This window comes from Sturnira hondurensis, unplaced genomic scaffold (genome assembly GCF_014824575.4).
Source record: "Sturnira hondurensis isolate 20B ecotype Veracruz unplaced genomic scaffold, ASM1482457v3 Scaffold0022136, whole genome shotgun sequence".
NCBI lineage: Eukaryota > Metazoa > Chordata > Mammalia > Chiroptera > Phyllostomidae > Sturnira > Sturnira hondurensis.
In genome coordinates this window covers 1239224-1262862 of record NW_028094767.1, presented here as the reverse complement: position 1 = coordinate 1262862, position 23639 = coordinate 1239224, and the positions used below count along the sequence as shown (strand labels likewise).

The window sequence follows — 23639 nt, the reverse complement described above, 5'->3', positions numbered from 1 at the left end:
TATGGTAACAACATCTAGAGCTACCCAACAGATCTCCAGAGCATCGGCCAATAAAAACTAACCACCGACTGCCTGAACACGGACAAGCAGAGCGCCTTCATCTTCCAGAGGCCTGAAACACGGGAAAGAATGCTGCTCTCTGTCTGCACTTATTCCATCAGTCCCTCTGCACCTCAGGGAGAAGTGTTGCAAATAATAAGTTGCCTTAGTGCTTAAACAAACTCCTTTAGGAAAAGCATAGCTGCAGTCCTAGCCTTAAATTCAAAAGGATCAGCAACACATGGTACTGCAGACCCAGGGTGAGATTCTTTGCTCGGAGGAGAGCGAGGCTTGAGTCCTTCTCCTGTGTGACCCCGTGAAAGACACTTAACCCAACTGTATTTTTAAAAATCAATCTAGGTCATTCATAAGGAGTCTTCTGACAAATCTAAAGTGCCAGGATTCCAAGAAGTCAGCAAAAATCCCAAGAACCTTGGAAAGCTCTCACCCGTGAAAAGAAAAAGAGCCCCCTGTCATCGCACTTACGCAGTAGGCTGATTCACAAAGGCGTTCTTCTGCAGCCTGTAGGAGGAGTAGCTGGGGAAAGACCCTGACTCCAAAGAGACTCCTTGTACGGAAGCAAAAGTCTTTTCTGTCAAATTGTAGGCTTCAAGCATCTTAAAACCTTCACATCAGAAAAGAAAACATTGAAATGAGGCCACTTAAATTATTTCATTGCTTAAATCCTGAAATAAATTAGCCCAAGTTTGTACATGCTTACCTGGTGAGGTGTAGCCATCCAAATAAATGAGAGGACAACCTGCAATGTACAGTGTTCTTTAAGTATAATTCACCAACATAATAAGCAAATATTGTATATGTACAGAAGTTGTTCATGCACTTATAAAAACTGACATCCATCTAATTGTTTATGACAGATTTCTTTCTGCTTATAGGAGAAATTATACTATTGTCCAGTATTAGCAATGTTTTCTGACCATACTCCAGTCCAGTTAGAATTTTACAGTGTTCTTAAGAATAGTAAAATACAATTAAAGGGGAAATTTCAGATGTGTTTCAATAGATTAAAGAACTTTTATTTCACCCAAGGAATTTCAGATTTATGCAAAGGCCGTAGGACTCTGTCCCTATCCAACCCTCTCCTCTTCTCTGCCCAGCCCTGGAGCCCCACTCTGCCTACCAAACATCAAGGGACAATGACAAGTGTGCAGTGGCTTCCACCCTGGACCCCCCAGAGCCAGGGATACCAGAGAGTGGCTTTCAGGGCCACAGAGAGTGGAAGTGAGACAACTGTAGTTCCCTACGCACCTCTCACCGGCACAGCTCCTTTCTGAGCGTCAAGGTCAGTTTTCAGACTAAAGCACAGGCATTTATCTACTGCTGCCACCTCCCACCAGAGTTCTGAGGTTTTAATATAGTGTTTAATGGGGGAAAATGTGACATTTTCAAAGCATAGCCCTGTCTAGGATCAAGAGTCTAGACTAGCCACATAACTGTATCCATAATCTAATACCCCAAGAATCAGTGCTAACAGATTGGGAAGAGACTAAATTGATAAAAATAATCAACATTGTATACTTCACTGCATTTTAAAAGTTGAACTTGAGATCTAGGAATAACAAGAAAAATCTACACTTAAAAAAAGAACCAGTGGGAACCAAGTAAATTTCTATGGAGCACACATGTCCAAATGAGTGTTTTCATCAGTCCCTTGAAGCATGGATGTTGACAGAACAAATACCCATTGACCACTAATAGGGAAAACCCTCATCTCACAGAAATGCTTCCACAATTGCATGCCTAAAGCTGAAGATTAATTTACTCAACTGTCACAGGCATTGAGATTGTGGGAAAAGAAAGTATTAAATCACTTTACTTCCATATAAGGACTATATTACATCTTCAAGGCTTAAAAACGGACCTCTGACAAGTACACATTTAGCACAATCTCAGTAGGAACAATGATTCATCAGTTTCTCAAGGGATTTCCCAGGATCTATTCATGCGCACACTTAATCCCATATAGGATAGAGAATGGCCTACCAAGCAGTTATTTTTTAAAACAAATGAGATTATGAATCCATGTGGATCATGACTTACTTGAGGTGGCAGTTTCACAGACAAATGTAATGAGGTTGTCTTCTATCTTCTCAAAAGACTCGAAGTCATCCACAATGAACACATGCCGTTCGCTTGGTTTGCTGGCAATGTTGGCAAGCTCATTGTACTCAACATCGGCCACACCAACCACAAAAACGCTGAACCCTGCAGAGCAGTGTTTACACGTCAATGGCATAGCCTTTTCCCTGTCTTTTGCCATTTAAATGACTCAAAATAAAATCTTATCAGGGCGGATGCTGTATTTCTCAGTGTATACAGCAAGTACTTTTAATTGACATAAATTCTCTTTAAAAAGTATGTACTTTTTCCAGGTCTTCCTATTTTCTGGCTTATAAAGTTCAGTTAATTAGATCCCCTGGAATAAAATCCCAACAAGAGGCAAACATTTTATTAGCAGAAAAATTTGACAGGGTGTACATTTTCCTCCACAGATCTACAGTCCTGATATACCCATAAATTCTACAGCTTTCTTAGGCACTATTATTAACACTTTAAGTTTATGTGACCCAGGAAGCAAGAATGGGCTCATTTAAAATCTGATTCTTGAGACTGATTTTCTCAATAAACTCAGGCTCAATGGTAGCATTTTGGTCACTTTTAAAACAGAATGTATAATCCCCACTGGCAATAACTTTCATTTATCTAGATTAGCACAATTAAACAAAGTTTTCACTCCAAAAGCTGATTTGACTGTTAAAAAATAAACTGTATAAGGAATTAGTTATATAATTAGGTATTAATAAGGTAACATGAGAGGTAAGCATTAATAACCCAAAACTTAAGTCAGCTAGGAGCACGAAATACGCTGAAATTTGCTCAAAGTGCATAACATAGTGGCAATAATTTATAAAAAGATCAGTGCAATTCCATGTAACCATGCAATTACTACAATAGATAATGAACAACATATCTATTGGTCCCTAGGGGGGGTCGGGGGGTACAGATGGTGTTAATGCAAGTACTGGAAAGACCTTGCCCCATCTCTAATAACCCTAAATAACAAATCCAAAAGGCAGTAAGTGCTCAGGATATTTGGTTGCCAAGATGCACCCCAGCAATGTGTCCCTGAGCCTTGGCTGCTCTTTCTGTGCAGGGTACCTCTCAAGGAGCTGCTTTGAACCTGCATCTTTAAGGCTGTGACACAGTGAAGGCTTTCCTGTGTCTGTCCCTACCCGGGGAGCCACATCAAGGCTCACTGCTGGTATGACAGGAAATGCTCTAAGGTCATCCCATTATTCCATTCTGTAGCCTCCCAGCTAACGTGAGGAAATTCAGCTTGCTCACTGACAGACCCTGAGTCACATCTTATACAAAGAATATATACCATGTTATTTTTGAGCACTTACCAAACTATTCCACAATTAAATATAAATTAAGGGTATGAAGTACAGATTAAACAGAAACAATAAACTAAAATCAGAAAATCTTAGGGCGGGGTTTGCAATCATTCCTGAACATGTAAAACTGTTAAAATAATGAGTGCAATCACTGGGTACCAAATGCCTGCCTGGCTTACCTGACTGCTGTATGATAAAAGCTGCTTTCTTGACCTCGTCCTGCGACCGACCATCTGTGACCACAACCAGCACTTTGGGGACATTCTTCCTCATTCCACTCTCCCAGGTCAAGACTTTTTCCTTGATAAATGTGAGAGCCTTACCTAAGAGTGTGGCATAGAACATGTTAGTGTCACCCCAATGCCCAACTGATAAAAATATGAATACCAGAGTGAGAAGATATACTCAGTTCTTCCACTCCAAGCACTTTGGAGAGTGAAGATCTATGTATATGCTGATCAATTGTACCTGTTCTCGTGTTTCCTCCTCTGTACCTAATGTTCTGGAGGGCCCCGAGGGCTAGGGCCTTGTCATTGTATGTGTTCAGCTTGAACTCAGACTTGACTTCATCACTGTACTGCACAAATGAGACCTGAAAGGAAATATGGTTTGTGGTGAAAATGCCATCTCTTTTTTTGTTTCAATTTTCCAATGATTCCTCTGGCTGCAGAATGAGAAAAAGAAGTGACTCCAACCTGACAGAGAATTATAAGCTCTTTATAGCTAGTAGTATAATAATGACTACTGTTGTCTCATTAAATCATCTAATTTCTAATCTTCAGTGAAATTGACAATAATTGATATTAAAATGTGAATATACTATATTCATATGGTACCTTTCTCTAGGATATAGGAAGGGATGGATAAAATTGGGGGCAGTGAGGTTTCAAAATTAAAAATGAGACACAGTATCTTGAACTCAAACGTTGGCTAAGCAATTGGTTCTGCAGTCAACTGCTCCTTCCCACTGACCACATCCACTCGTTATGCTAATAAAACACTCTCATGTGTGATGATAGCAGCACTCATCACAAACTGAGTGGCAGTGTGATTTAGTGGAAAGAGGATAGTCTCTGTAGTCAGGAATCCTTGGCCTGAAATCCTAGCCCTACCGAGCAATAGCCACATGACACTGGGCAGGTTTCCGACATCACTGGGCTTTGGTTTCCTCATCAGTGAAATGGAGATAATTATGTTTACTTTTGAGGGTTGTTTTGAAGATGTATATAGTAATCACATATGAAAGTAGCTGGCACATAGGTGTTAATACAGTATGATAGGTATTTTTTTATTTTCTATTAGATATTTTAAATTTCTAAAAGGATGGAAAAATGGCTTAGTTTTTGACACATTAAATTGAGAATATAATGGCCTGACTTTTTACTTTTCCTGGGTTGGAATAATATCCACAGGGTTATTTGGGGATTTGAAATCTAGTATAGTCCCTAAAGTACACTTCCATAAAAGAAGACATAATTTGTTTATGAAATTATTTGTGGTTTATGTCAAAATCTCTTATTTTCAAATGCCTCTAAGATGCCTCAATGAAAAAGTATAAACTGCAAAAATAAAGAAGAAAATTTATCAAAAGAAATGAGGAAGGAAGAAAGAAAATTCAAAAGAATAATAATACAATATAGTCTCTTGCTTTAAGGAGTCAATGAGTTAGATAGAAGTTGCATAAAATGCCTAAAGGAGTATTTTATGCTTGTTTATTATTTACATGTAACACCTTCCCAAAAATACATGTGTAATAAAAATGTCAAATAAAAAAGTCAAAACAATAATAACAATAATAACTTTTCATAATTTGTACTGAAAAGTTTTTCTACTTAAAAAGAGAAGTAAATATTCACAGCAGCATTATTTATAATAGCCAAGTGCTGAAAACAGCCAAAGTGCCCAACAGTAAATAAGTGGTTTTAAAAACTATGGTAGATTTACACAGTGGAATACTATGCAGCAGAAAGAAAGAAGGAGCTCCTACCCTTCATGGCAGCGTGGATGGAACTGGAGAGTATTATGCTAAGTGAAATAAGCCAGATGGTGAAAGACAAATATCATATGATCTCACCTATAAGTGGAACCTAATCAATAAAACAAATGAGCAAGATAGAACCAGAGACATGGAAATAAAGAACAAACTGAAAGTGACCAGAGCTGGAGGGATAGCAGGGGAAAGAAGAAGAGTCAAGTCAAGGAACATGTATAAAGGTACCATGAACAAAGAAAATGGTTGGGGAAGGATTGAATGTGGGAGTTGGGGGGTGAGTAGGGCAGGGGAGAGTAATAGAGGGAAAATGAAAACAACTGTAGTTGAACAACAAAAAAAAAATTTTAAGAAAAGTTCAAAGGATATAGTAAGGCATTACAAGTGAATAGTGACACCCACCTGAATTCCAAAAGGATTGACTTCATCAAAGGCTCCCACAGTATTGAAGATGAACTTGACAACTTTGTTAAAATTATCATCCCCGATACTCCAGGAGGCATCAGTCAAGAATACAATATCTGCCTTGGCCCCTTTGCATACTGGGGAAATTAAAAGAAAAGGAAGCCCCAAATCTCATGAATTCTTTCATTCAAGTAAAATTATACAACTGAGAAATGTAGTCAAACACTTTGCTACTAATCCAGTTGCCCTCAATTTCTGTGCTGGAATTACTTCATCTATTTGGATCCATTATGCAACATACGCTTTTTTCTCATGGAACTCTTCAAGTAGCTTCCAGCAAATAAATGAGAAGGATATGAAAGGAAAGCAATGATGTCCAGAACTTAACAGTTTGGAAACTTTGCATATACTTATCAAAGATTTGGTGCAAATAAAGTGTCTTTTAATTTTAAATTAGGCCACTGGAATCATAGGGTGGGAAGCAAGGGGTGGAATAAAATAAATATTTTTAACTGAATCTTCAAACTTGGAGGCTAAAAAAATTCTGAAAATAAAAATTTAACATTTTAGTGTATAAAAACATAAAATGTAGAATGTACAACACGAAGAATAGACCCAAGCATAAACTGTGGACTTCAGGTAATAATGATGCATTGGTACGGGTTCATGGATTGTGAAAGTGTGCCACTCTGATGGGGAGGTTGGTGCTGGGGGAGGCAGTGCATGTGCAGGTTCAGGTAATGTTATGCACTTTCTATCTAATTTTGTCATCAACCTAAAACTGCTCTATTCTAAAAAACAAAGTCTATTAAAAGTAAGCTCAACAAGCCAAGATTATCTACAAAATCTCAGCAATCTAAAGAAATGCATTATTGTTTTACCCTATAACAATACACTTTTAGGTTTTATCATATTTAATAGGCTTTTAAAAGTTGTGGCAGGATGTACAGCCTTCTGAGATAAAAAATACTTTTAAAATCTGAAATGCTTTCATTTACATACTGAAAACAAACTGTGGGGGAAAATAAATGAGTGATTAATTACTTTAAACTTAATTTGATAAAGTACAGAACTGTCTCAAATTACTAAGAGATCAGCTTTAACAGTATGTGTTTTTAGCAGTTCACTGCAAGTAACAACTATGCCTCAAACTTTAGTGAGTAGGAGTATTTTGGCTTTGTGCACTACAAGGCACTTCTCAGGTCAGAAACCAGGACTCCCAAAGCCACTGGCCCAGGGCGCAGCTTGCAGCCATAGCCAAAAAGATCTATGGCTCCTACTGATGCCAGCAGCCCACAGAAAGAAATGCCCACCAGGGACTATGTATGGCATCATGAGACATTAATCTGCAAAACTAATGAAAAAGAACTAGAGTAGTTTGTGACTAATTCTTTTCACACCAAAATGTTCCTGGAGGGGGAGAGCATATTACTGGCCATCTTTTCTTTTCTAAAAACTCTTGAATGAGAATAATTAATCAGAAATGTTCTATATCAATTGTAAATGATGTACAGGCTGCATAAGCGAAGAAGGCAATAAATCCTTTCGTACGTATTCAATTGCCAAGTCAGCTGTACTTACCATCTCGAGCAGGTGGAATTGTGGGAGGAGGAGGAGGTGTGGGTGGTTCTGTAGGAGCTTCTGTTGGTTTTAAGGCTAGAAATTTAAAAATAATGATTAGAAAAGCACAAAGTATGCATATTTCGTATCACAGAAGGTAAATTTCAAGAGTGATGTAAATCCTTATGACACATTGTCACATCTTATGACACAGTGGGAATTCTATAATATCCGAATTTAGTATCATTCATAGTCATTCAACATTGACTATAGCTGCAAAAAGCAAAGCCAATATTCAAAGGGTTAATGTAAGGCCTTCAGATAGGACCAAATGAGTAAAAGTCACTAATACAGATGCACGTCAACTTCTTATTGTCAGCTAGAACTATATCTCCCTCCTTTAGCCCTTTCCTTAAAATAACATCAACTGGGTAACTGGGCAACATGGATTTCCTGCAGATAAAGGTCCTGAACCAGCCACAGACTCCACCTTCAAGAACCTGCCATCATTACATCATTACTTCTGCCTATACAGAGAAGTACCTATATGGGAGTCATGTAAGTGTTCCACAGCAAGAGCATTCTATTCTGAAGCCTTAAAAGACACATTCCAGGTTATTCAAAAACTTACTGGTATGTTCTTTGACAGAGACACCAGGACCCTCAAGGTTTGGTGTCTGCACAAAAACAGTGACGCCGTAATCAGTGTCTGGTGAAAGGCCAGTGAAGCAGTGACTGGTTTCCGATCCACGCACTGTGATTTCCTGTCCTCTGGTTCCTGATTATGACAACAAATGAAAATGTCAGTGTCATCGTCAATTACATTTAAAGACATTTCATACATAATTTTGTAAACAAAATGGCACCTTTTTTGAAGGGTGCCATTTATTTTTTATTATATTTTTCCATTATCAGTCATTCCCCTTATACCCTCTCCCACCTCTACCCACCCTGCCCCCCACTGCAGTCACCACACTGTTGTCTGTGTCCACGAGATCTTTTTCTTTTTTGCTCCATCCCTCCACCCTCCCAACCTCCACCCCACCCCAGATCTCTTATGGAGAGATCATCCTGCTCTCTTATCTATGAGTCTGTCTCCATCTTGCTAGTTAGCTCAGTTTGTTCATTAGATCCCACATATGAGTATGAGTGAAATTGCATGGTACTTTTCTTTCTCTGACTGGCTTATTTCACTTAGCATGTTCTCCAGGTCCATCCATGGTGTTGCAAAGGTTAAAATTTTGCAGTTAAAAATGTTGCTACTATGTGCTCCAGTTTTTGTTTTGCACACATACCATCTGCAGGGTTTAGCTTCAGCCTGTAGGAGGTGGCTGCGCGGTGAGGTGACCATCTGACACAGAATGTATCCCACCCGACCTGGTAAGTTTTCAGATCTGTCACATTTAAATACACTACAAAATAAAAAAAATAACAGATTTACTTGGTAAATAAAGGCAGAAAAGCATATTTTTAATCATAACAAAATTTTTAAACTTTCACAAAAAAGGTCTAAAATTTTGCTATTTTTTTTTACACATGAAAATGTGGCATGGTGAAAAGAGATTGCCCTTTCTGCGACTGATCTTCAAGAGGAAACAAATTCCACACAGGTCCTCTCAACATTACAAATGTCAAAGATGCCTCACGGAAAATAAGAAATTTTTCTAAAAGGCAATCTTAAGTCCTTGAATTTTTAGTAAAGCACTGGCAACAACAAAATCTATCTGGGCTGTATTAATAATCATGGCATTTCTGTGAAAATTTTCAATTAAATCAATGTCCAGGGTCCAGCACAAATAAGACCCCTATTTTATTACAAAGACTTTTATTACAGAATCATAAACGTAATTCTGTAACATAACAATATCACACTCAAGCATACCATGTGACATTGTAGATTACATGTCCAAATGAAAACTATAAATTATTGCACCATATTATTACCCTACCAACCACTTTCAGGCAGGCATTACTTCTGCCAGACCTTATACTTACCAATATATGTTTTCACATCAAATGTCAAAAAAAGAAAAAAACTATATAGCATCCCAACTCTAATTTTATAGGTCATTCATGATGACATGAAATTACAATTTTTATCTGTCCAAATTTAAACTATAACATTTTTGTGAACTAAACATTTCGTCATATACATTTTCGTATAGTGAATAGGTGTCATAGATTTATTTAGCTGGACACAAAAGTGCCACACCCACTTCGTGCTGAGGAAACATGTCTATGCTAAGAAGTAGAATTAAAACAGGCTGACCTAGTACATTGTACTCCACATTTCCATACAACCACGTAAAGACAGGTAACTCACATGTAGTGCCTTGGTCTGTCAGGGGGACACTGAGTCCAGAATCATACTGAGCGTAAACACTGACGTCATAGGTGGTGCTGGGATTGAGGTTGTGTAATGTGTATGAGGTCACCTCTCCCACAAAGACTTCCATGGGCTCACTGGAACCTTTAGCAACAATCACAAAAACACACAGATATATGTCATCACTAGTCTAAAATTTTTCTTAAAATCAAAATGCCTTAACTTATACTCAAATGATAGTATGAACAACACTAATTCTAAAACCCCTTATGCCCTTGTTCACTACAGCACATACTATGGCATGTGGTGAATACAAAACTGTAAGCAGACTCTGGATTCTGTGCCCTCTGGTTCTCAAAGCACAGCACTGTACCTGGGATGTAACAGATATGGAATCAGTGTTCCTTTAAAGAATAAATGAATCACCCAAGACTACTCTAGACCCTCAGGCCTCTTCTCGAAGCCTCACTTTGCCAGACATTTTTCAGTGTATGGTGGAGATGATTTAAGAATGTCCATCTTGGACCTCACTGCATGAGCTTAGTGACCGAAGGTCCTCCGTTACTGACATCTCCTCCTCCTTCAAGTCCCTCTCCCTTTCTTACACAAGCTCACCTTCCTTTGCTTTTACCCCCTCTCTTTATGTTTTTCTAGAAAAAATTTCCAGGAAATTTCAAAAGGTTCTTGCCCTTCCTGGGTACTTGGAAAATGCCCTAGAAAATCTGGTACAAAGAATAATTTTCTTCCACTCTTCTAAGAGTATAGACAGAACATAGAAGTATAGCAAATGCTTTAATAAAGGTGGTATCTGTTTAAATGAAAGTGTCGATGGCAAGTTGAAAGCAAGCTTGTTATAAATAAACTAAAATACATATGCCCCAAATGGAATAATACTTTGACATAGAGGGAAAAAGAACTTTGTATTGATTAAATATGCACTATTTCATAACCTTAATAACACATAGATGTCTGAACACAAATACCTTCAACTCATGGGATTTTGTGGACCATGTAAAATTTTCTAGTGATGTAAATAAATGAGAATCTCACCTACACCTACAGTAATAATACTTTAGACCATTGCTTTAAAATACTCTTTCCAGAAACATTACCTCTGATCAAGGAGGACCTGATGTGATAACTGAATTGTCAGTAGAATGTGATCATAGGGGATGCAACAGAGAATACCCTCACACTCAGAAACACTCTCTGATGATAAAAGTGCTTCCTTACCCACTGGCTTATACACAATTTTATATCCAAGAACTGGAGAGGGCGAAGGGTCCCAGGATACCCGGAATCTTGTATACCATTCATCAGAGATATGTATGTTCTGAGGCGGAAGTAGTCCCACTGCGAACAAATATGGACACACGTTACTGACCTTTCATTGACACAGAGGGAGAGCATAGAGCTTTCTGAGTACGGTTGTAAGTACTGATAGTGCAACACCATGAAAGAAATTTTATAATATCTTATAAGTTCTTATCCAGAAAACAAAAGGTACTGGAATGTTCAACAGGAAGCATGGGGATTTTTCAAATCAAACTACAATTCAAATAGACTCAGAAACCGGTGACTTCCAAAGCTGGTGTTTTATATGATGCAGAATAATAAAAAAAAATTTTAAATCCCACTTTTAGAATGTTATAGATTACAGATTACTAGAACCAACAAGCAATTTGGAGACTATCCAGTCCAAACACCTTTCCCCAAAAGAGTACCAAAATATATTCTAAAACCTAAGGGGAAGTAAAAAAAATTGGAACCTATTGAATTAAATCATCTTGATTTTAAGTTAAAATCACTAAGCTGAGTCTTCATTGCCTCAGTCCTATAGGCAGGAGGTATCAATAAATATAAATTCCTGGCCTTGAGACACCGAGCTGAAACAACTCCAGCCCTGCTCTTCTCCGAAGAGCGTTCATGTTAACTCTCTGAAATTCTGTCATGTTGCCAAGGTCATTCAAGCACAAAAAGAGTTTGGGCAACTGAGTATAGTACGGATCCTGAAATCATGCTGAATGGAGTGGAAAAAAGGATGCCAATATTTACCAGCAACAGAAATCAGATGTACAGTTAGCGTGTCTTTACACTAAAACAGTGGCTCTCCAGTGCTCCCCACCTCCCTCCCATTTCCGCCCCCCACCTTACTTGGGGGGGGGGCAGGGCTGGGAATATAAGACAGAAAACTGTACTTGAACAAGAATAAAATAAAATAAAATAAATTAAAATAAAGTAAATAAAATAAAATAGTGGCTCTCAACCTGGGCTCATTAGAACATCGGCAGATCCAAGCCACACCTCAGACCAGTTACATCAGTAACTCTGGGGATGGCACCTAACAAGCCTAGACCACTGCCACTCCTCGGCCCCGAGGTTGGGGACCCTGCTCTAAACCATAGGAAATTGCCACCAGCACAGGCTAGAAAAAAGGCCTGAACATTGGTATCCTTTGTAAATTACTGGGGACAATAAGAGTTTTTTTATTTAAAAAGCTACATTTGCAAAGAGAGGAGATACAATGATAATCATCTAATTTATTTATAACTTAAGATTCTTTCATGATGAAGTGTTTTGCTGTTACTAAATTGACTGAGTCAACAGCAACAAGCTTAACTGATACCGCACAAACTAAAACAACATTCAGAGATTATGCAATGGTTTTCCAAAGGGGAAATAAAACGCAATGGTTTTCCAAAGGGGAAATAAAACTGTCTCAATCAAAGCAAAATCTGCAGAACTTTTTCTCCTTTTTCTTCTTTAAGTAGACTTTTAAACATTTAAAATACAGGTCCTGTCCCCATATCCTTTTGACAAAATTCAATGTCTAATATTAATGTTAATGAAATACTAATGTAGTATTTGAATTGCATTGGTAAAGGTAAAATTGAAAGATTATAAAAGGCATAAGACATTTACCAGTTCTTCCATTTCCTGTTAGATGGCTGCCATCTCCGTCTTCATAAACAGGAATAACAGTAATTTTATACGGAGTATCAGCCTGCAGGGGCTGCAGTATTACATTGTTCCTTCTGCCTGGGACCGTGGTCTACGGGGGAAGTTAAATTACACATTTATTATCAGTTAGAGGGCTTCCAGGTCAAAAGACAATATTGTTTTATGTATTCCCATAGAGAGTGATGTTCTCTTCATATTATCTTTTTGTCGCACGATGGCTCATGGCAAGGGAGATGTCCACACGGCCCGTGTGCAGCATGGGAGGACGGTTCTAGAGTCAGACAGATCAGGGCTCCAGTCCCGGGTTAGCCATTTACCAGCTTCATGACTAAGCACCTCGGAGAGAAACCGTGGGGGTGAAGAGCAGCAACGTGTCGCGCACCCAGCACGCACTCGTGACTGCTGCCCTGCTCGGTAGTGTGTTTGCCCCCTGCATCTCTCATCAGCACATGCCACGATTCTGTACACTTCTTCAACAAATATTAACCAAGTGCCCACTGTGGGTGTCACAGACCTTTTCCACTTACTAATACTAAGTAAGTGAAAAAAATGAAAAAGAAAAAATGGAAAATGCATTTAACTACCTCCATGAAAGGAAACCAATCAGATCTCTCAATCTCTCTTTTGACCCTCAGCTTTACTTCCATAAACAGTGTGATTTTAGAATGTTATAGATTATAAATAACTTATGCTTGTGATTCCCAGAGTAGAGTTCCTTTATTACAAATGGTGAACTGGGAGAAGAAATTATATTTGTACTGTTTTTGAAAAGTGGAGGGAAACTGCACAGTTGTACGTGGGAAGGCTGAATAAACACTAAAGCATAATAAGTGTGGCGATAGTGTTTATGTCATTTTGATCAGAAACACTAAATGGCAGTTACATGTGCTTCTAACTGATAAAATTAGGGCTTCAATTAAAACTTAATCATCAACTAGGTGAAATATAACATAGAGATAAGGAAAGGAGAATGAGCAAAGAGATTGTATGTAGTAAAATAGTTGCAAAGCACAGACCAAACTGCTTTACAATCCACATTGTGTGTATTCTTCCCCATCTAAACTATTACTAAACTTTAAAGAAAGTGCTGACTTCTTCCATTCATAGCAAATGGATATGCATAATCAGGGTAATGAGGACGCTACAGGAAACCTGATTCTGGTTCTAGAGAGATAAAATATGATAAGAAGTATGAAGAATCACAGCATTTGAACATGAATTGAGATAGCTCAGAATAACTGGTATCATGTTTCACTAGACTTAATTCCTATGGTATAATTAGATAGTTAGAAATATGCATGTATGCGATAAGACAGTTTTTCAAGCTACCTTTAAAATAAAAGTGAGCCCCAAGGACACTGATTCTCTTTGGTATAGAAGGCCACACTAGGCACATACAGAAGGTACTGCCACACGAGTCATGAACTTGACTCTAATCCTAGCACAGTCCTAAAGAAGAAAACTTAATTTCACCCTCCAACCAGGTCCTATTACAAAACACTCAAGTAAATGAGAATCAGACTCACATATTCATCTATTGGATCACCAACAGTGGGAGAATAAACGATCCTATATTGCTGAACTGGACCGTCAGCGTGATCCCAGGCCACAGAGAGGCTATTGGTTGTCTCCCCAAAGACTCTCAGATTTCTTGCTCCACTTCGTGGTACTAAATAAATAAAATACAATAGAGTTATGTGCCTGCCTGTGAGCAGGACAGACATGGGAACAGAGGTGGGGTTTAAAAGATTTTACCCTGGTCAGATTAAGGAAGTTACTTTCAGGTATTTCTATATTCACTAACTTGTTTATTCCCTATGATAAAATATATTTATTCTATGGTTTTAATGTGAAAAGATAAACTGTAGAAAGTGCTGCCTTGAAGAGGTACATACTTAACTTCCAGTGACACAGAACTAGGTTTGAACCTAAATGTACAGACTGGGGGGGAAAAGGATGATTTTAACCACTATAATCACTTCCTATTTAACAAAACATAGAAGCCAAGCCCTCATGTTTGAAAGGTACCCATTTAGTGAGAAGACCTACTGAAGGCCAAGAGGGAAGAAACCCCTTCTGAATTTAGGCCTTAACTCAATGACAATATGACCAAATACAGTTCACTCAGCATAAAGGCCAAACATGGACCCAAAGCTTTCTCCTGGAGTGTCCAGGCCTAGCCTCACCTGCACGAAGGTGGCAAAAGCTCTCACCTCACTCACCACCCACTGCTCATTCACTTAAAGAAGCCCAGCCACTGAGTTACAAGGAAATGGGGTGGAGAAAAGATTTCTGCCTCACGTGTTCGGCCCTGGGCGGGGCTGGGATTCCCCTCTCCGTCTGAGTAGAGAGCCACGATGTTCACAGAGTAGGGTGTGTCTGGAATCAGCCGCTCCAGGTGCACCGTGCGGGTGTTTCCTGGCACCACAACCTGGAGGGGGGGCAGTGCAAAATTCTTCCTGATGACAACCCAAATACTTACCAAGTCTTTTATTAGTCAGCATAATAACTCTGATAATAAAAAGCTGAGCCCAGACATGCCAAAAGTCAACTACTTGTGTCTCTTCTTCAGATCTGCCCGGCCCACATGATTAGATGCAATTTATCCTCAGAAGCTTCCTCTCCAAACCAAGTCAGTTCACGCTCCCATTTATGTTCATTGTAAAGATTCTCAAACAGAACCCCCAGTGCTCATGATAGTAACTTGAAGAATATTCCTGAATGTTAGATAAACATAAAAGACCTCTATCCTGGTTGGGGAGAAATTCTATATTACAAGAGAGCAACTCCATGCAATGGATAAGGACAGCGTTGTCTGAGTATGTCCTGTCACACACAGGGACACACAAATCAATGTTCTTACAAACCACATGTATTGTTCATCATTGTTTATTTTTATAAAGACTCGTAAATAAAGTTAGTCTATAAATTTACTTTTTTAAGTGTTCTGATACTTTCATATTCAAATTAGTCATTTCTGGTTTCTAAATTATTCATTTACTTACAAAACTGGGTAGTTCTATGGCAATTTGTACAAGCCAGTAAAGGAATGCAGCTCTATAATGAGACATCTGGACTTTGCAACCCCAGCCCATATTAACAGGGTTTAGCAATGACTTGCATTTGCTCCTGGCATTTTGAATTCATATTACTAATTTGAATTTTCCTCCCAAATTCAGTTTTTCTAACTAACTGCATAATTAACACACCTGCCTTAATTCATCAAAAGCAATTACCCAGTCATTATTCATTGGCATGTCTGTGGTTTGCATTCTTACAGACTGTTCCGCAGGACACAGACACGAGCCTCCCTTCATCAGGAAATGAAGTTTCCCTGAGACTCAGCGCCACATCTATAACTGGCTTATTGTTCTGGGCCGGCAGCCATGGCAGGAGGCACAGTAGAATTTACCAATGGCATTTGCTGAGCTAGAAGAGACAATGTTACTTACAGATTCCGAGGGCCTCGTGCCATCCACAGGAGAATACACAATGCGGTACTGCTGCACAGGCCCAGGGGCAGGGTCCCAGCGAACATCTAGGCTGTTGGGCGAAGGATTGTACACTTGGATGTCTCTCGCCAATCCTCTCACCACTGAGAAAGGAAAAGTCAACCCATATTTCTTAAGTCTGTTTATACATATTGAGTTTTTGTTATCACTTCTCCAGAACTTACACTCTATAAAAGCCTAAAACACTACCCTCCTTAAACCCCTAATTATCTACATGCAAAAGTAGATTTAAACTATCCAAAGTTAGGCAGTTACGGCCTTTGTCTATATAGAAGCAAAGTTGTTGCCAATAAAAACAAGCTAATAAATGTTGTAATTCTGGGTTGGCTGTAAAGGGACAGGGGATAGGGAAAAAAAAACTGGAAAAGAAACTTCAGTTTTCCAACATCAGTAACAGAGAGATAAAGATGAGAAATTTTATTGTGTTTTTGATTTCATGAATGTGTTCTGCTATGATTAAAATTAAAAGCAAAAGGAAGGAGAAATAAGATCCTCATATCTCAATTATCTGCCCCAATCAGGACTTACAAAAACGTACACTAAACCCATGTATTAACCCCAAACTGTAGTTTAGTCAATAACATCATCTTTCTAGACCACTAATCTTTCACCAAAAGAAGGCAAAGAAATATATTATAAGCATCCACAAAAATCTTTAAGCAACACAACAAAGAAACATAAAACCACTATAAACTGGTTTTCAAGATGTTAAAGACAAATAAAATCACACAGATTTTTAATGGCAAAAGACACTTCAGCAAACCAGGGAAATGTGTAGTCAAGCAATATGAGGAACAGATTTCAACAATTCACACTGTAACATTGATCACAAAACACTGTTTCACACAAATTTATAAAGCACAAAGCAAAGCTCAATGAATTTTTGTCAGTGAAAGAGAATAACCAAAGTGGAGTACTAACTATTGTATACACATTTATAAATCTTAAAATTATCATTTCAGAAGATGAATGCCACTATAAATTTTTTTATTTCATACACAAAAATAGTAACAGTTTGTGGCATTGGAGAGGTGAATTATGAGTAATTTTTATGTTTTTATTTTATTATTCTGAATTTTACAATTTTTTTCAATGGGCCTATATGGTCTTTTATAATAAAAAGAAAAATTGTTAATGAAAAGGCTAGATTCTCCTGCCTCCTTACTTACACGTCCTTCCAGTATCTGAGGTGCGCCCTCCGTCCCCCTCAGTGTAAACGGGGACAACTGTAACAGTGTAGGGGGTATCTGGCTGCAGGTTTCTCAGAATAGCATAATTGGTATTCCCAGGGATTGGTACCTAAAGATTTTAATAAAACATAATGCACTTGATTTTTAAAAAAACTTGTAAAAGAAATAATACTCCAAACACCAGAATACTCAAAATAATAATTCAAAACAAGTTAAGAAGCAAGCTCTCTACTATTGGAATATAATGTCCCCATATAAACTGTTATAAGAGGTTATGAAGGCTCCTCTAGACCCCTACACTCACCCTAGGCTCCCCGGTCAGAACTTCTGGAATGATTACTTCCAGCCCCAACTCCCCACAATCCCCTTATCCCCCCGACACCAAGACACCAACTTGCTCTCTATCAGGTTCTGTTAAATGAATATAAACTTCATCAAGGCTAAAACAGAACAGTTAATCCCTTTAGCTCCTAGTTTAAATCATTCAGCTACAGTTTAAACAAACACGCATGTTTCACTACAGGAAATAATTACCAGTTCCTCTGGACCACCTGCTGTTGGTGCATAGAACAGCTTGTACTGGCGAGGATTTCCCTCTGCATGGTCCCAGCGAACACTCAAGGTGCTGGTGGAAGGGTCGTACACTCTGAGGTTCCGCACAGTATTCAGAGGTTCTGGAATGCACAGAAACACATCACACACAGTAAGGCCCTCACTGCCAAGCACATACGAAGTAGAGGTTCAACGGTTCATCCCTAGAACATACAGGCACCCCGCAGTGCACACTGCACAGTATTTGCTGAAGGAGTGAATAAATGAAAAACTGCAATAATCTGCTACACATGTCTCTTCTCTCCACAAGATGTTTTGGCCTCAGAGCATTTTTTTTATTCTAGAAAATAATAAGTGTCTTTCTCCACAAAGAGACAGTTAACTCCAAGCAAAGATATTAAAAACAATATTATTTTTAAATGTATCTTTAAAGATTATCAAAACCCTGTGCCACCTCGGTGTTTCCAAATAAAGGTGTGATTGCATTCCCACGGCAGTAACTCAGAAGCCACAGGAGTCTGGGTTCACTTACTCGTCTTGCCCCTTCCTGTCATCCGGCCTCCTTCCCCGTCAGTGTACAGGGAGGACACAGTGATTGTGTAAGGAGTGTCAGGCTTCAGTTTCTGCAGGAGCACACTGTTCTGTCGCCCTCCTATTGTGATCTTGAGTGAAACAGGAAAAAGTGTTAACTTCGTTCTCTCCATCTCACTAGTCTGTTAGAAAAAGCTCTTTCTACCAGGGAGCTATTTGAGACCCTTGCCAAGATCTGGAAACATGTACATACCACAGTGAAGATTTAGAGATATCATATGGTATAATTTTAAATACAAATTATGCACCTTAAATCACACCAAACAAGACTCTAAGCCTTTTGAGGTCACCACGCTGGTGACCTCAAAAAGATATTTCAACTTGCTCGCCAGCACTGCAAAATTTCACCCAGAAGGCATTTCACTGATCTCTTCCCACGAGGGCATTAATCATAAGTGAGCTACAAATGAACTTTAAGATACAAAGACTTACATAATATTAGCAGTCCCACACCATTCAGTATAATTCTTACTTTTTCTCACAGATGTTTCTTATTTGCTTTAGAAACACATTAAAATGATTCAGCAAAAGATCTAACGCTTTCGGTGTTTCCCCCAAACACTGCCACTCTGATGGCATTAGCTGCGTAAACTACGTGACGGGGCCCTTTGCCAGGACACTCAAGCAGGGGTTCCCAGTCATCTCCACGTGGTACGATGCTTTTTCAATTTCCTCCGATTACAGAGTTTTCAGTATTTTATTCATTGCTTAAGGCCATCTAGCTATCTTGTTGAAAGAAAATTTGTACGATTTGTTAACAGTTTACCGAATTCAGATGTCTGTGCCACACTAATTAAAATCACATGAAAGGGCATGCTGCCCGCAGCAAGTGCACATGTGGACGGCTGGGTGTGCTAGCACAGTCCAGATGTTTCCAGCATCGCACCCGTCCTTTCAAGTTCTACAGGAAACCTTGGTGAATCGCTGTAGTCCTCTATCTAATAGAAGCAAATTGAACTACGGTGGCGAATTTTAACAAATTTAGTATTTGAGGTGATGAGAGAAAATATCAATGTCAGTGCAAGCCATCTGATACTTAACACATCTGAAAGCACCCACGTAATAGAGGTAGCCTTACGAGCAAGCAGGAGGGTGTCTGCCCACTTCTTCCGTCCAACTCTCCAAGACAATTGTAGCCTCAGCGATTCATTACTTTGATCAGTCCATGGACTAGCATTGAAATGAAAAGGCCCCTAACAGTAACGAATCTTAGGGATCATCAACGAATAGTTTCCAGGGGTTACAGTTAAGAGACTCTACCTCATTCTAATAAGTAGCTGAGAGACAGTAAAAGAGATCTGGACAGCAGTCTGAGGGTCAGTGTCACTAAGAACAGAATGTTAATGTCAAGTTTATCCTACTATATTTTTACCTAAATCTGGCCTGGCATAAGTAAAAGAAGTTCTGTTCCTGACATTAAAATATCAACTCATCCAATGTGTCTTACTTTTTATAAAAAGCCAGATGGTTATAGTTGATATTTAGTTTATTCTTGATAATAATAATATATTTAACATATATAAGTAATATTTAACTGAGACATATTCTCAATCTGAATGTATCAAACTACCTAAGTCAAGGTCTATAGAAATCTCAAAAGACCAACTCAAAAGTCACACTGGGGATGGGAGAATTTCTGGTTCAGCTCAACCCACTTACTCTAGTATCAGAGACCGTCAATCACTGCCAGTCTCCACACCTGCTAACTCCTCTAAACTGCTCAGAGGTAAGACCCACTGACTGGAGCTCAGCTAGTCACATGATTGAAAGTTAATAACTCCTATCTCTCTAGAGCTACATGAGGGAACATTATAGCACCCCAGAAAAGTCAACAAAATACCGAACCTCACCAAAAGCATCACCCCATCTGTGTTAAAATCATAGTCCTTTGTGAGCTAGGATAAAGTGTGCAGCTCCAGTCATTTCATAAAAACAAAAGTGGAGTAAGTTTGAAGACAGACAACAGAAATAAGCAAGGTGAATGGACAAGGGTTCTGTTAACTAAGGGAAGACTGGGGAGACAAAAAGATGAAGACTGAGTTTATCTAGCATCTTCCTCAGCAATCTCCATTTAGATAAGTATAAAAATGGCAAATACCATGAATTAGGTGAATGGGCACATGGATCTGGAAACACAAGATCTAAAAGATCACTTATGACAGGCAAAAAAAGAAAAACTACAATAATGGAGTTTAGCAGACTTTCAGCACTTGTTTAAGGTAGGCTGATATGATTAAAAATCTTAATAGACTCAGTAATTCAGATATATTCATGAATAATCCAACTCATAGTTTTTTAAGGGAAATGTGGATGCACTGAGGCACATACCTGATACTGTGAAGCTACTATGAAAAGCAACACTCCTCTCCCATGAGAACATCCTCTGAGTCTCCATCAAGGATGGAGTCAAACATTTCTACCCCATACAGCAAATCTCACAATTCTCAAAATAATACGTATGATTAACTATATATTGTAGGTGAAAAAAGTCTGAAGAGGAAAAGGCAGAATTTGTCCAAGTAATAGTCTTTACAAAAAAAAATACCGTTTGTTCACTGCCTTCGCCTATTGAAGGCTGGTAGGTGACCCTGTATTTCTGCACACGACCGCTAGCAGGGTCCCACTTCACGGTCAAGCTGTTGGATGTTGCATTGTACACCTGAAGGTTTCGGGGGCCACTCTTTGGAGCTGAAAGAAGATTGTTGAGAAACAGAGTAAGCACACAGAACAATGCCGCCCCCCTCCAAGATATGCACTGTTCCCAAGGAAATTAATAGTTCTCTAGGTTTAGAACTAAATTGGTCATTGAATCCTGAATAACTCTTTAACAAATACTTTTCCAGGAAAAGTAAACTCTAAACTCTCTAAACAAAGCTTTTCCAGGAAAGTCCTGTTTAAAAGAAGTCCCAATCAACACCTTACAATTTAAAAGCAAAATGCCTGTCTGCAAGGGATTGTATGGTACTTCTCATTCGTTCGTTCACTCACTCATTCATTATTTGGTCATTCATATAATTCAGCAAATTAAATTCTTACCTGGTGTTGTTGCAGGTATCAAACGCACTAAAAAAGAAATTTGGGGGAAATATTACTAATATCGCTATAGCTGTACTTTTAAATCAATTTTAAAATAACAACATCCTAAAGGCTGAACACCTACGTGTGCGCTCGCTGCCACTCAGGTCATCACTTTCTGACTCATCGGGGTAGATGGCGGTAACAGAGACTTCATAGAGAGTGTTTGGGTTCAGGTTTTCAAACACCAAAGTGTTTTCATCTCCATTTAAGATGGTCTGCGGGGAAAGGAAGAAAAAGAAACCCACACAAATCAAGTCAACATGCATATCATACACTCAATGGCAGTTTGCTGACACTATTTAGCCAAATGTTCCTGCTTTGAGTCATTCCATGAAATGTCACCAGTAAGAAAGGGTGCTTTTCTGGCAACACAGGTAATACATTGGTCCAGACAAGATTTCCTATCATTAAATGGGACACTAAAAAAAGATAGAGAGGAAAGAGGGAAAGAAAGTTAACACTACCTCCATCTTATCTGAGGTTCCAAAAGGTGCCCAGGTTACTCTATAGAGAGACACATCTGAAGCTGCATGGTCCCACGTCCCTCTGAAACTCTCTGTAGTCACATCCGTAAGCTTTAGGTTTGTTGGGGCTGGCACTGTGCCTGTCGTGAGAAAAGGCAGGACTAATTTTTTTATTGTGATCTACAAGCTTAATTTAATATAATAAAACCGCTTTGTTTTATTTTAATGGACATGGAAAGACTGGCTGAAAACATTGCTTAGAAGCAAATATCTCCCCAATTCAGTTCATTCAAAAGATAAATGCAAGAGAGAGGTCTGAAAACTGGAAGCACGACATGGATATAATCGGTTATTATTAACTTTTATTTTTATAGGTGATTATTTGTGTTCTATTTAAGAAGGTAATATTTAGTAACACTCTTCTAATTCAGTGGCTCCTAATCATTTTGCATCTCAATCTTTTTTGAGAATCTAATGAAAACCAAGGGCTCCTGCACAGAGCAGAACACATAAGCAGAAACTCTGGCATATAATGTCAGAGAGTGCATGAACCTTCATGGTCCATGAAATGTTATGATCTGAGCAATCCTTGCACGAGCTTCTCCTGCCATCACAAATCTCACACACGATGTGGAGCAGACTGTAACTGCCTCTGTCTAAAGAGAAGATAAACCACGGAGTGCTGATGACTGCTGAAATCCCTGTTACAAACCTGTTCATCAGGCACTCTAGTTTGTTTGCAGTACAAGCAGTTTGGAAAGTCTGCCACCAATCCCAAACTTTCACTGTCAATTATTTCTCAGCCTCCTGGTGACCAAAGCTAACTACACAAAGCGCAGAGCCATCAAAAGTTTGTTTCTAATAATCATAGTGAAAAGCCCCACTGAGATAGAGTGGCACCACTTTCACAAGCACAACTGTCATCAAGACATCAAGCACACACTTTAGATGTATCTAAGTCATTAGGAATAATTAAGGATTAAAAACCTACATTGAAAGTATTAATTTATTATACTAAATTACCAGCTTCCACTAGCCTTTTATCCTTTTTTTCTCTTTACTACTCACGTTACATTGATGCAAAGCTGTTGGTCTACTCTTTGCATCAGTTTTTGTCTCTAGCCACTGCCCTTACTTACAAGGTAAGAACTGATGTCAAGAAGGCAACTGAAATAGCTAAGAGATACCAAATGGTAAGAAAATCACAGAAGTGGATACTGCTTGGTGTTAAGGAGCAGGCTGGGACATGGCACAAGATTCCCTGATCATGCACAGACAGCTAGGCACTAAAGGAAAACACTGTGAGCCTCTGGCAAGGGAAATCACTGTATAGGAAATAAAAGTTCCAGACTATTGCACTGATCCCACCACTAAGTTACTAGATGAGGCAGGCAAGTCATTTAAATTCTCTAGACCTGTACTGTCCACTAGGAGAGCCACTAGCCACATGCAATTACTGAGTACTTGAAATGTGACTAGTCCAAATTTGTGATATGCTGTAAGCATAAAATTAATACATCCTGTATTTTGAAGACTTATGGTGAAAAAATGT

General features: G+C 38.8%; 1 protein-coding gene across 4 annotated transcripts in view; it reads right to left on the bottom strand.

Annotated features, from left to right (window-relative positions):
• The window catches only part of COL12A1 (collagen type XII alpha 1 chain), a 111346-nt gene that overhangs the window by 30726 nt on the left and 56981 nt on the right, over positions 1-23639 (bottom strand). For all 4 annotated transcript variants that reach the window (XM_037034311.1, XM_037034314.1, XM_037034315.1 and 1 more), the window contains 22 exons: positions 22088-22227; positions 21706-21838; positions 21582-21608; positions 21091-21233; positions 18487-18616; positions 17937-18076; positions 17382-17511; positions 16153-16295; positions 15002-15131; positions 14227-14369; positions 12662-12791; positions 10973-11092; positions 9737-9883; positions 8709-8825; positions 8045-8191; positions 7435-7509; positions 5851-5990; positions 3927-4050; positions 3638-3781; positions 2101-2265; positions 761-799; positions 526-664 (listed from right to left, as the gene is read on the bottom strand). In XM_037034311.1, the coding sequence (XP_036890206.1) occupies positions 526-664; positions 761-799; positions 2101-2265; positions 3638-3781; positions 3927-4050; positions 5851-5990; positions 7435-7509; positions 8045-8191; positions 8709-8825; positions 9737-9883; positions 10973-11092; positions 12662-12791; positions 14227-14369; positions 15002-15131; positions 16153-16295; positions 17382-17511; positions 17937-18076; positions 18487-18616; positions 21091-21233; positions 21582-21608; positions 21706-21838; positions 22088-22227 (2746 nt within the window). The remainder of the gene's footprint in view (positions 1-525; positions 665-760; positions 800-2100; positions 2266-3637; positions 3782-3926; positions 4051-5850; positions 5991-7434; positions 7510-8044; positions 8192-8708; positions 8826-9736; positions 9884-10972; positions 11093-12661; positions 12792-14226; positions 14370-15001; positions 15132-16152; positions 16296-17381; positions 17512-17936; positions 18077-18486; positions 18617-21090; positions 21234-21581; positions 21609-21705; positions 21839-22087; positions 22228-23639) is intronic.